A 12,654-nucleotide genomic window follows, 5' to 3' on the forward strand; every position below is an offset into this window, starting at 1 on the left:
TTTTCTAGATGCATCAATGATAGCAGATACTACAGCCAAGAGGCAGAAAGCATTTACTTGCTTGGTTAAATAAACCATGGTGTTACTGCTAACGAGTGGAAGAAGCAGGAACCAAACCGGACTTGGCTGAAGTGCTATGAAAATAATGGTGCCTTGACCTTAACGAAGTTTGAGTATAGTTTTCCTGATGAGAGGTATAAGAGGAAATGCATAGAAATCTCTGTCCCCCTGATGAATGAGGAAGGCATCAGACGCCATGCGATTGGGGGTACAGAACCTGAAGCAGAAATGCGGAAGTTTGTTGTTGGGAGAAGCAAAGAGATCTATGTCTGGTGTCCCCCATATGGAGAAAATCTGACCCAAGATGGCTGTGCTGAGATCATTCATGCAGTTGAAGAAGTCTGCTCAATTTGTTTGCCAAGATATTTTGCTTCCCTTCTAATTAACCACTTTCAGAGGTATGCGTAATTGCCCAATTCCAAATCTGGAGCACTTCCATACAAAGGGGGTAAGAATCTACACCCCCTTGTTTGTTTAGATAGAACATGGCAATTTGGTTGTCTATACGGACAAGGACTACTTGATGGAGACAGTTCTAGAATTTTTATTTTTTTTAGAGTGTTGCCTATTCCTTGTAGTTTGAGAAGATTGCTATGGAGGGTTTGTTCATGGTGAGAGGATTGACACACACCAATTATGTGGGTCAGAGCCTGAAATGATCTGATTACATCAAAAACATTTCTTAAAGCCACTCAGTACCCTTTTTGACCTGTAAGGAAAAAAAGCTAACATGAAATCAAAGGGCTCAATGGTCTGGGGAGCTCCTTGAGTGTGTAGCCCATCTACGTGAGTACCCTAGTTAGATGTTTATGATGGCAGTGGAGGGAGGGGTGGAAGTAGAGACCTCAAGTGAGACTGTGAGGAACCATCTACCACTGACGAGCGTGACGGAGGTCTGAAGTAACTTGAACTGGAGCAGACATATGTCTTGTGGCTTGAGAACATTGGATCAATAAGGTCCATTGTGGGAGTGTGAGGTGAAGATGTGCAAATTGAATGACATGCACTGTTGACAGCACATGACCCAGAAGGCATAAAGGTTGACCAACAGGAATGCGTTATAGGATAGAGATTGTTTAGCACAGGTGAATGAGACTGTCTACTCTCTGTTTCAGCAGAATAGCTCAACCCTGAATAGTATTTAGGAGAGGTCCAATGAACTTGAGTGCCTCAGATGGGTACAGATGTGACTTTAAGTAGTTGGAGCTCCAGAAGACAAATTGTTGAGCTGAGTTGATGGCATGCTGAGCTGTTTGCGATGAAGCTTTGTCGTCTAAATAGGGAAATAAGTGAAACCCCTATATGTGAAGGGTTGCCGCCACTACCAGGCATTTTGTAAAAATTCAAGGGGCCAAAGCCAATCTGAAGGGCAAGATTTTGTATTGGAAATGTTGAGAACCAATGCAGAAGTGAAGATTCTTTCTGTGAGCAAGTAGGATGGATGTGTGTGTAGGTCTCTTTTAGATCTAGAGAGCTTACTATGCACTGAGGAAGTTGACGCTTGGGAGGATGCAGTCATATGCCTAGAAGGGAAAGAATTTTGTGCTTCTTAGCTTTCTTACGTGCTGCGTCCTCCAATGCTTGTTGTATAGATGAAGATGTACAGTCTTGCCTCTGTAAGGAGCCTGTCACCCTAAACGTGGTGTTGATGCATTTGGCGTCAATGCTGATAACCAATCATAGAAGGCTGAGTGTCAGGATCCAAGACCCCCCACCATGTTCAATATCTATATGGTACCAAAACACTTTTCAAAATTAGGTTTTCAGGCTTTGAGTGTCTTCGTAAAGCTATCTATTTAAAATGTAAAACTAGCTATCCTCTTCATGACCTCTAATTTCTTATTATGTCCTTCCCTCATTTATTGAATTTACCTGTAAACCGTGCCGAGCTCTATCTTTATGGAGATGATGTGGTATACAAACTTAAGGTTTAGTTTAGCTCTTTTACATACAGTGGCAGAGGAAACATCTAATAGCCTGATGTACAGGATCGAGACACACCTTTATGTGGGTCAGAGCCTGAAATGGGCTGATTACATCAAGAACATTTCTTAAAGCCACTCAGTACCCTCTTTGACCTGTAAGGAAAAAAGACCAACATGAAATCAAAGGGCTCAATGGTTTGGGGAGCTCAAGCGACTATAATGTTTAAAACAATTGATGCTACCGGGGTAGAAAAAGGCCTGGGAGCAGCCCAAAGACTGAAAAATTGATAAAAATGAACTAAAGTCAGGTAAAATACTGGAACACGATGAAAATAATGAAAAATAAGTATGGGAAGACACAAAATAAGGGTCAAAGTTCGATGCGATGAAGAGAACTGAAGACAGCTTCTCAGCTCAGTGGAAAACAAAAAACTGATGGTCCCACAAGCCAACACTGGGAAAGAAATCACTTTTACATGCACTGTAAGAGTACTGCCAAAAAATTTAAAGTGACAAATTAACTTGTCTGCACTGGATTCTGTGGATGACATCACCCACATTTGAGAATATAATGGATGCTTATCCTTGGAGAATAAGTGTTAGACGCTTGAAAACAGTCTAGGCTCTGGTCCAAACACTTTTACAAAGTTTGTGCTCATGGGAAAAATCTGAGGTGTATGGGGCCATTCTATAATTCAGCAATAATAAAAAATATAGAATGTACAGCAATATTCAAGTCAAAGGAGCACAATGAGTATGAATCAGTTTAATTCACAAAAACATTGCCACTAACCTCAAAAAGCTAATATTATTTCACTGTCATCAATGTGAATAAAGCCAAGGGAATTCCAAACAGGCACAAGACAAAGTGCTTTTTTTATTTTCTAAGGAATTAAAAATGTATTTAGTACAAAAACAAATTCTAAATTTGTTGTTTCAGGATAAAAATGAATTTCTTGAAATAAAGATAAAAAGTTCCCCAAGGATAAATATACTTAAACTTCAGTTTCCAATTAAAGATTCATAAATAAGCCAAAATGTTTACAACTCCATTATAAGAAATCAGTCAACAGATGAAAACTTTATCAAAATCTTCTACAAGTACTTAAATTATGTTGTTGATAAATTCAAAAGTTATAAAAAAAGAAAAAAAAAGTCTACTGTATTGCTCCATGCTTCAACACCATAATATTTTCATCACATCACCAAACTGATAAGAATGTAGTACTTGTACAATGGACTGAATATAGGAACCCTGCCACTAACATCCCTGCAGGGCTCATATAGTCCACCTACCTCCTTGTGCCTGTTTGGAATGTTATTCTTCTATAGAGCTAGTTGCTGGCCTTTGACTATTTCAGTGTTTGTCCGTATATATTATCATTTTCTTTTAGAGCTTCTGCCTCTTGCTCTGTTTTGGAGCTCCTGAAACACATTCTTGTTCTGGAATTTTCTCTTTTCCATTGGTATCACTATAACCATTCACTGTCCCATTCTGCTCCACAGCATCCTCTTTGCTTGTTGGGAAAACAGCTTCATCTTTTTCAACTTTCTGCTGCATTTCTCGAAGTTTAGACACTGCTTTGTCTATTGTCGTAATGCTAATAAGGTTAAAGTCATGCATGCTGACTAGATGAAGCATGAAATTTCGACACAGATTCTTCTTGATTATTTTCAGTCCATAGTTTTCCACAAAAAGCATACAGGCAAAATTCATCTGATTATCAGCAATAAACCTAGAGAACAAAAAAAGTTGTTTAAAACTATTTTACAAACCTACAGTACATATCTATTACATTAGTGAAGTATGCACATGTTGCCTTCAGGATACCATGCAGAAGGTGCTAGAAATAACCTGGTTTGAAATAAATATGTTAACACCATGTTTATTTGTGATAGAATTTGATCAAAAGAGGGAGAACTAAACCATCTGCATTCTGAAACTGCCAAAGGACAACACTGCTGATCATCTCTCAGTATGAACCATACATATGCTTATTATGTATGTATACAAATATATATATATTTTTTTGAACATCATTTTTATTAAAGAGACCACAGGAGAAACAAGCATGTGTCCAAGAATGCAGAACAAAATTGCAAACACTGGCATGCAGAACAGAGGCAGAACATGCATCAACAAAAGTGCAAGATAAACCACTAAAACACAGGATATTCCAATAAGGAAAACAGCCCACCTCTTCCGTGAGCCTCAGAAATTTTGAAAAAATGTCCCATCCCACCCCAAGAATATCCCACAGAAAAAAAAAACCACACACATACCAACCAACACTCTCCACTTCTATTTGTCTGGGTTGTGTACAAATATTTTATACGCTATTTTGCAATTAGCAGTTACAACTACACTTGCATGTTAAGTTACATCTATAGAAGACACAGCAGAAACTACTAAATAAAATTAATCCCTGCTAATTTGCTTTCTACAAGCCCTCATTTTGTCTTCCAGGAGCACTGAAAATAACATTTAATAAGTTTAGCTGCATACCCATGCTTCATAACATGAAGGTTCCACAGCTTCATTACTTCTTTCTCGCCTTCGTTAACATCAGAAAATTCTTCAATTTGCTGTAATAAAATGCATTTGAAATACACTTAAGAAATCAGATGCTAGTATTCAATTGTACCCTAAATCTAAACACACTATATACAAAACCATCCTGCTCTTGGCAAGTGTCAGAAAGATGAGGTGGTTGTCATTCTAACAAATGGCAATTCAAGCACAAATTAAGCTGAACTCTGCCTTGGGTGAATCTCTTCATGAAAAGAGATTGGGTTCTTACCTTACTAAGATCTTATCTAGTAGATAAAAAAATTCTCTCAATATTCAAGTTATATTTAACAGGAGAATGTAAATTTTCAAACTGTTTAACATACCAGAGGAGTGGGTTTTATGCCTATGAACAAAAAAAGGGAGCTTTAAAGAGTTACTATGACATCTCTGTGACTCCCATATATTTTTCCGAGGCTTTTCCTATCCTCTGTGAGGGCATATTAAGTGGGGTTTTTTACCTTTTTATGAGAGAGAGAGAGTTATTTTGTTTGATATAACAAAATCCACTTATTTCTACTTTTGTAGATAGCTGTGTCATTCTAGACAGTAGCAGAAGGAAACCATTTCGGGTTTTCAATTCCTTTTCCTCCAGAGGGCTCTAATGCCCCTTTGTACTAAAACAGGCAATAAGGAGGATGGGTATGGGGAGATTCCCTGATTTACAAATCAATTCTGCTCTGAAAGTATAACAAACATGTTAAACATTTTAATTGAACAATCGAAACATCGAATGAAAAATTAGGTTCTTACCTGCTAATTTACTTTCTTTTAGCTTCTCCAGACTGGTAGAGGTTAGTCTTACAAGTGGGTATATATCTTATCATGACCAGCAGGTGGAGACTGAAACAAAACTGTGGAATAGAATATAAGAGATACCTTCCCCTATTCCTATCAGTCTGCCGAATAGCCAAGCAGAACTAAGAACTGGAAACAGAAATAAACAATACTCCGAACAGGAGTAATAATTAATATAAAATCAAAAAATGATCGAAACCTCTAAGAATGATTATTCAAAATCTAAAATCAGGTTTCTAGAACACAACTTAAAAGTTATGTCTATATGTGTTGAGAGGAAAAAGTCTCAGAAATCCTGCTCCGTTCAATGAATAAACACTGGAGTTCACAAATGCAGGTTGGAATAGTATATAAGAGATACCTTCCCCTATTCCTCTCAGTCTGCCAAATAGCCAAGCAGAACTAAGAACTGGACACAGAAATAAACAATACTCCAAACAGGAGTAATAATTAACATACCCAAATGCTGTTGAAAAATGCAGAAGAGAGATACCAAAATGAAAATGTCCCCACAGCTCGTCAGCCGAGCCACAGTCGCTGTTCTTCAATTCTCCCTGGCTATAGAAAAATACTAGAACCCGCAGCAAAAAAACAAAAACTGCCTGTGCAAGAGTCACAACAATATGACAATAGGGAGGTTTGAGCAATTTGGCCGCCCGCAAGAAGCGAATCACATCAGGAATGGCAGTCAAATGCTGACTTTTCACAACCCACGAAAGGCTGACAAGGCCCCAAGCTGAACCCGGAGAGAAGACTAAGCCAGTCCCCTATTCAGGTCATCCTGCAAGAACTCTAAGATGTTAGGCAGGGAAGTGCGAAAAGATTCTACTTCATGAGCATCACACCACTCCTCAAATAAGACGCCGAACCCTCACATAAGCCCGAGAGGTAGAAAGCCTCTAGGACCCCAAGAGAGTTGAGATCACTTTATCTGAATACCCCTTCTTACCTATGCAACCCCTTTCAAGAGCCAAGCTGTAAGACAAAAGGGACCCGGATTGAACATTGGAATGAGACCCCAAGTTAGAAGGTCATCGAAGAGAGGCAGAGGATCCGCTACCAGATGCCTCACCAGATCTGCGTACTACGGTCGAGGCCAATTCGGAGCCTCCAGAACCACGAGGCCCAGATGGCGAATGATGCGGAGAAGAATTCTGCCCACTAATAGCCACGGAGGGAACACATACAACAGCCTCTCCGTTGGCCATGGTTGAACCAGAGCATCCAGGCCCACAGCCTAATCATCTCTGCGATGACTGAAGAAGTGGGGTGTGCTGGCATTGATACTTGTGGCCATCAGGTCCATGAGGGGCTGATCCCAAGACTGCACTAACTGAACATTCTCCACTCCGGCTATATGGGAAGCTGAGATTTCTTGAAGATGCCACTCTTGCCCAGACCATGAGCAGAGTCGCCTCCTGTGCCACCACAAAGTGCTCCTGGTGCCCCCCTGATGATTGACATAGGCCACCACCATGGCATTGTCTGACAAAACCCTGATTGACTTGCCCATCAGAAAGGACTGGAAGGCTAGCAATGCCAAACGGATGGCTCTGGTCTCCAAGACACTGATTGACCAAGAAGCCTCCTCCGTGGACCAGGTGCCCTGAACTTTGTGACCTAGACACTGAGCTCCCCAAACGAGAAGACTGGCATCCGTGAGCAGCACCGTCCACTGTGGCTGATCCAGACTTGCCCCTTGTACAAGGGAGCCACCAACGAAGACTGCCCTGAGCTAAGCCCAGAAGCGGAAGAGGGAGATCCAGACTGAGCTGACCGCCTCCAATGAACAGCATACTGAAGAGGACGCATGTGGGCCCGCGACCACCTCACTACATCGAGGGAAGCCGCCATCAACCCCAAGACTTGGAGGAAATCCTGCGCCCGAGGACACCGGGACGCCATAAGCAGGCGAATCTGAGATTGCAATTTGCTTACCCGGGCCTCCGGAAGAAGACCTAACCCAAGGAGGTGTTGAACTGCACGCCTAGATACTCCAGGCACTGAGAGACAGACAGCCGGCTCTTGGCAAGGTTGACTACCCATCCTTGCGACTGCAAAAACTCCCCCACCCGAGCCATGACCCGGGCGCTCTTCTGTAACGACTTCGTTCGAATCAACCAGTTGTCCAGGTAGGGATGAACTATAATGCCCTCTTTGTGCAACACCACCATGATGACCACCATCACCTTGTTGAACGTCCACGGAACCGTGGCGATAGCAAAGCGCAGGAAGCAATGATGGGAGGCCCGAATAGGAATATGCAAGTAGGCCTCGGTCAGATCTAGAGAGATCAGAAACTCCCCCGGCTGAACCGCCAGAATCACAGAACGCAGAGTTTCCATGTAGAAGGAAGGCAAATGAAGAATCCTATTGACCCCTCTTCAAATCCAGGATGGGCCAAAAGGTCCCTTCTTTCTTTGGCACCACAAAGTAAATCCAGTACCAACCTGTACCCTACTCCCGCTGGGGAAAAGGAACCACCACATGGAGATCCAACAATCTTTAAAGGGTCTGGCGAAAGACCTGCTGCTTCCACACCACCTGCGAGGGAAAAGCAAGAAAACAATCTGGCAAGGAACGGGCAAACTCAAGAGCATAACTGTCCCAAATCACTTCCAGAACCCACTGATCGGATGTGATGTCTGCCCACTTTGGATAAAAATCCCTCAGCCAGGCACCCACCGGAACCAAGACGGGCACCAGCAGGGGACCTGGCACCCCGCTGGGCCCTACGAAAGGACTGCATGCGTTGGAAGAACCTGCATCTAGAGAGCCTAAGGGACTGAAAAGAGGCAGCCCCTCGACCAGGGCGGAAACGGTGGAAATCATGCTCACGACCATCACCACCTTGAGCCAGCGGCCTAGGACTATCCTCAGGCAAATGAGGCACTTTAGAATCAGTGAGAGTCTGAACTAACCTGTCCAGGTCCTCACCAAACAAGAAAGATCCCTTAAAGGGAAACTATGTCAACTTAGCTTTTGGACGCCGAGTTTGCCGACCAAGCACAAAGCCACAAGGTATGGCGAGCTGCCACTGCAAACTCCAATGACTTGGCAGAAGCTCACAAAAGGTCCTACATGGCATCTGAAAGATAAGAAGCACCCAATTCAATCTTTGCCACCTCGTGCTTGAGAGCAATTCCCAATCCTCAGTTTTACAGTCAAGGACATGCTCGGCCCAGCGAAAACATGCCCGAGCCACCAGCACGCCACACATCGCCACTTGGACTACCCGAGCTGTTCAATCAAAACTCTGTTTAAGGAGGTACTCCAACTTACGCTCCTCCGGGTCCTTCAAGGCTGCACCGCCCTCAACACGCACGGTATGCATTTTAGAAATGGCTGAGATCACCGCGTCCACTACAGGTGACTTCAGAGTGTCTTTACCCCCTTTCAGGAATGGGATACAGGTGGGCCATGGAGCGTACAAAACGAAAGGGAGCTTCCGGCACCTACCACTGTGCGAGCATAATATCCCGAATATCCTGATGCATAGGAAAAGAGCGAGAAGCAGAGCGGATCCCTTAAGCAAAAGGTCTACCGTAAGCAGAGGCTCTGATATGGTGCCCTCAAAGTGCAAAACCGAGGGGACCTGAAGAATTAACTCATGAAGCTTTTCCTGCTGAAACATGCGCACCACAGACGCATGTTCGCCAGCTGGGGGGGAGGTGCTCGAACCCATCGCTGGCGGAATCTGACCTCCCCCCCAAGGGGATCCTGGAAATTTCCCCAAGGATCCAGGTCCTCATCAATAACATCTTGCTCCTCTGGGCAAAAATCCTCATCCCAAAAGACCCTCGGGTGTTTGGATGAGAGGAGGGCAAAACCACCGCTGTGTGGGGCTGCACCGGGGAAGACATACAGGGCAAACACCCCCCCTCCCCCGAAGTGGACACAAAGTGCTAACAAATTCAGGGGGGAAAACCCCCGGCGGCCCCAACAGACTCCCTGCCCCAGCAGGAGACCCTGCCATACCTTGCCCCTGTATTTCCAGAACAGAGGGAAAGTCACCTGAGGTAACTGAGATGAAGAAGGAGGTTCCTGCCAAAATTGGGCCTGAAACCGCCAAAATTGGAGCTCTTGTGCCTGCCGCATCTAAAAAGCCTGAGGCTTTCCTGATGCTGAGGCACCAACTGACGCGAAAAAGGAATCCCCAGCCTTCCAGCGGCAAGGGAATCCTTTTCTCCCTGACCGTCGGCAGCTGGGGAACCCTCTGCATGAACATCGGGGGAAGCCCGGGCTTCCCCACGATCCGAAGCCAACTTGCGGGGTGCCCTGGCCGCTGGCATCCGCTGCCGACGAGGCTACCCCACCGCTCTGGTCTGCACAACGCTTGCACAGGCTGGCCACAAGTACCTCGCGCCTGGAGCACAAGAGCATTTTTTTCCCTTTAAAAGTGCTCATTGTGCTGAAAACCACCCTAACTGAAAGAAAAAGTGCCGGTTAAATGAGAAAATACAGTAAAAAGGCAGTTTTAAAGGGAAATGAACCCTTTAGACCGGCACACCTCAGGATTTTGTCTTTTTTTTTTCTTTTATAGAACAGACTCCACAGCTCTCAAAGCTGGAGGGCTGACCAACCAGGGGGCCAAGGCTGAGGCACCTCTACAAAAATATGGGGAGGTGGAAGAAGGTAGGGGGGAGGGACCCAGCACGAGACCCGCCGAGTTAAATACCTCCGAGGTCAGATGGATCCCTAAACATGACCCGTTCAAGCTCTATCCGGCACAAAAGTGGAACCCAGGAGTCAAAAACAAAATTCCAACAGTACTAAGAGGGGAGCCAAATTAGTCTTACCACCTGCTTTAATGGAGACTGAGGAAGACTGAGTTGCTATGCAGATTCTAGCCTGATATACAACTTTGTGCTCAGTCTCCACCTGTTGGTAGCAGTGAGGCATATAACCCATTTGTAAGTACTATACCAGTCTACCAAGCGATACAGAACAGGTTTTTCAGACATCTCGGTTTTGCCCATAGGTTGTAATAGCCTTAATCACTTGTGACATGTGCTCTGAAGGTGCTGTAGCCTGCCTCAGCTCTAAGTAGTAACTGGATCTGGGAGAAGAATCCTTGCCAGTCCTCCAAACGCTGAGATATGGGCTGCCAGTTGGACTGATCCTTAACCCCTATGGAACCACACACGCAAAGGTGGGGAGGCGAAATTGCAGCTGGCATCTAGAACAGCCCTGCCGAATTCCCTGTGGATGCCAAACAGGCTGCATTCAAGCTCCTGTGATTCAGTGGGCGAGCTAAACTATGAGGGATAAGGACCTCGAGCTCCACCAAGTTTTCTGCAGGCTGGCCAAACAGGTCCTTAAGGGATTAACCTGCTGGCTGCCCACCCAAGTCTGCTTCTCCATGAAGGCAGAGCTTTCCCCCATATTGGTACATTGATAGCTGCAAAAACTGCAAAAAATACTGGAAAAAAGAAGAAATATACAGAGATATGAAAGGCACCTTCTGGTTCATAAATGAGGCAGCAGAGCCCTATGGGGAAGGAGTTGAAAACCTGGAATAGATTCCTTTACCATGGCTTGCAAGCATTGGGAGAATATCATACTGTCCAAAATGACACACCTATTGCACTAGAAAGGTGGTTAATAATTCAAATAAATAAACAAAATACAGTGTTCCATTGGGACACGCATACCCATCAACCTCATAGTACCAAATGATTACATAAATATAGACAGACCTATACCTTCACAAAAACAAAACCCTTTGATAAGTTTAATCTTGGAAATAAATCTAAACAGAGTACAAATTTTGATGCATCTTGGTGATAAAGAAAATGAAAAAAAAAAATCTTAAACTGACAGTAAGCCAAATCAGGTCAGTGTGGTGGCTTAGCAATGAGCGCTAAGTACTATGCATTGCTCTGCCATATAAAAGACCTAGGACACTATGGAGGTAGCACTTAAAGCTGCAGTTCTGAAACCATGGCCCAGAACTGTCGCCATGATAGCTGGGCTGAACTGGGGGTGGGGATGGGTAGTCAATGTTATTAGTACAATAGAATCTCAGTATCCTGCACACATGGGGATTGGTGGATGCCAGATAGCACAGTTACTTACCGTAACAGGTGTTATCCAGGGACAGCAGGCAGATATTCTTGACTGATGGGTGACGGCACCGACGGAGCCCCGGTACGGACAATTTTAGAGTGATTGCACTCTAAGAACTTTAGAAAGTTCTAGCTAGGCCGCACCGCGCGTGCGCGAGTGCCTTCCCGCCCGACAGAGGTGCGCGGTCCCCAGTTAGGATAAGCCAGCTAAGAAGCCAACCCGGGGAGGTGGGAGGGACGCAAGAATATCTGCCTGCTGTCCCTGGATAACACCTGTTACGGTAAGTAACTGTGCTTTATCCCAGGACAAGCAGGCAGCATATTCTTGACTGATGGATGACCTCCAAGCTAACAAAAAGAGGGATGGAGGGAAGGTTGGCCATTATGAAAATAAATTTTGTAAAACAGATTGGCCGAAGTGTCCATCCCGTCTGGAGAATGCATCCAGACAATAATGAGATGTAAAAGTATGAACTGAGGACCAAGTAGCAGCCTTGCAGATTTCCTCAATAGGAGTGGAACGGAGGAAAGCTACAGACGCTGCCATAGCTCTAATTTTGTGGCCCGTGACAGAACCTTCCAGTGTCAGGCCGGACTGAGCATAACAAAAAGAAACGCAAGCAGCAAGCCAATTGGACAGAGTGCGTTTAGATACAGGATGACCCAACTTGTTAGGATCAAATGACAAAAACAGTTGAGGAGATGACCTGTGAGGTTTGGTGCGATCAAGATAGTAAGCCAGAGCACGTTTACAATCCAAGGTATGCAAAGCCTGTTCACCTGGATTAGAATGAGGCTTTGGGAAAAAAACAGGTAGAACGATGGATTGGTTAAGATGAAATTCAGACACAACCTTAGGAAGGAACTTGGGATGTGTGCGGAGGACGACCTTATCATGGTGAAAAACAGTGAAAGGTGGATCCGCCACCAGTGCATGGAGCTCACTGACCCTCCTGGCAGAAGTGAGAGCTATTAGAAAGACCACTTTCCAAGTTAAAAATTTCAAATGCGTTGAGGCCAACGGCTCGAACGGAGGCTTCATCAACGCAGAAAGAACCACATTCAGATCCCATACAACAGGAGGGGCTTTAAGAGGTGGTTTCACATTGAAAAGGCCCTTCATGAACCTTGAAACTAAGGGATGAGCTGAGAGGGGTTTTCCATGAATCGGCTCATGAAAAGCTGCAATGGCACTAAGGTGGACCCTTATTGAAGAGGATTTAAGACCAGAGTC

General features: G+C 44.4%; 1 protein-coding gene across 2 annotated transcripts in view; it reads right to left on the reverse strand.

Annotated features, from left to right (window-relative positions):
* Positions 1–576: 576 nt before the first annotated feature.
* SUZ12 (SUZ12 polycomb repressive complex 2 subunit) overlaps positions 577–12,654 on the reverse strand; it is a 214,702-nt gene continuing 202,624 nt past the window's right edge. For both annotated transcript variants that reach the window (XM_033960806.1, XM_033960807.1), the window contains 2 exons: positions 4,492–4,571; positions 577–3,721 (listed from right to left, as the gene is read on the reverse strand). In XM_033960806.1, coding sequence (XP_033816697.1) covers positions 3,376–3,721; positions 4,492–4,571 — 426 coding nt within the window. In that variant the 3' untranslated portion in view covers positions 577–3,375. The remainder of the gene's footprint in view (positions 3,722–4,491; positions 4,572–12,654) is intronic.

This window comes from Geotrypetes seraphini, chromosome 10 (assembly GCF_902459505.1).
Source record: "Geotrypetes seraphini chromosome 10, aGeoSer1.1, whole genome shotgun sequence".
Taxonomy (NCBI): Eukaryota; Metazoa; Chordata; class Amphibia; order Gymnophiona; family Dermophiidae; genus Geotrypetes; species Geotrypetes seraphini.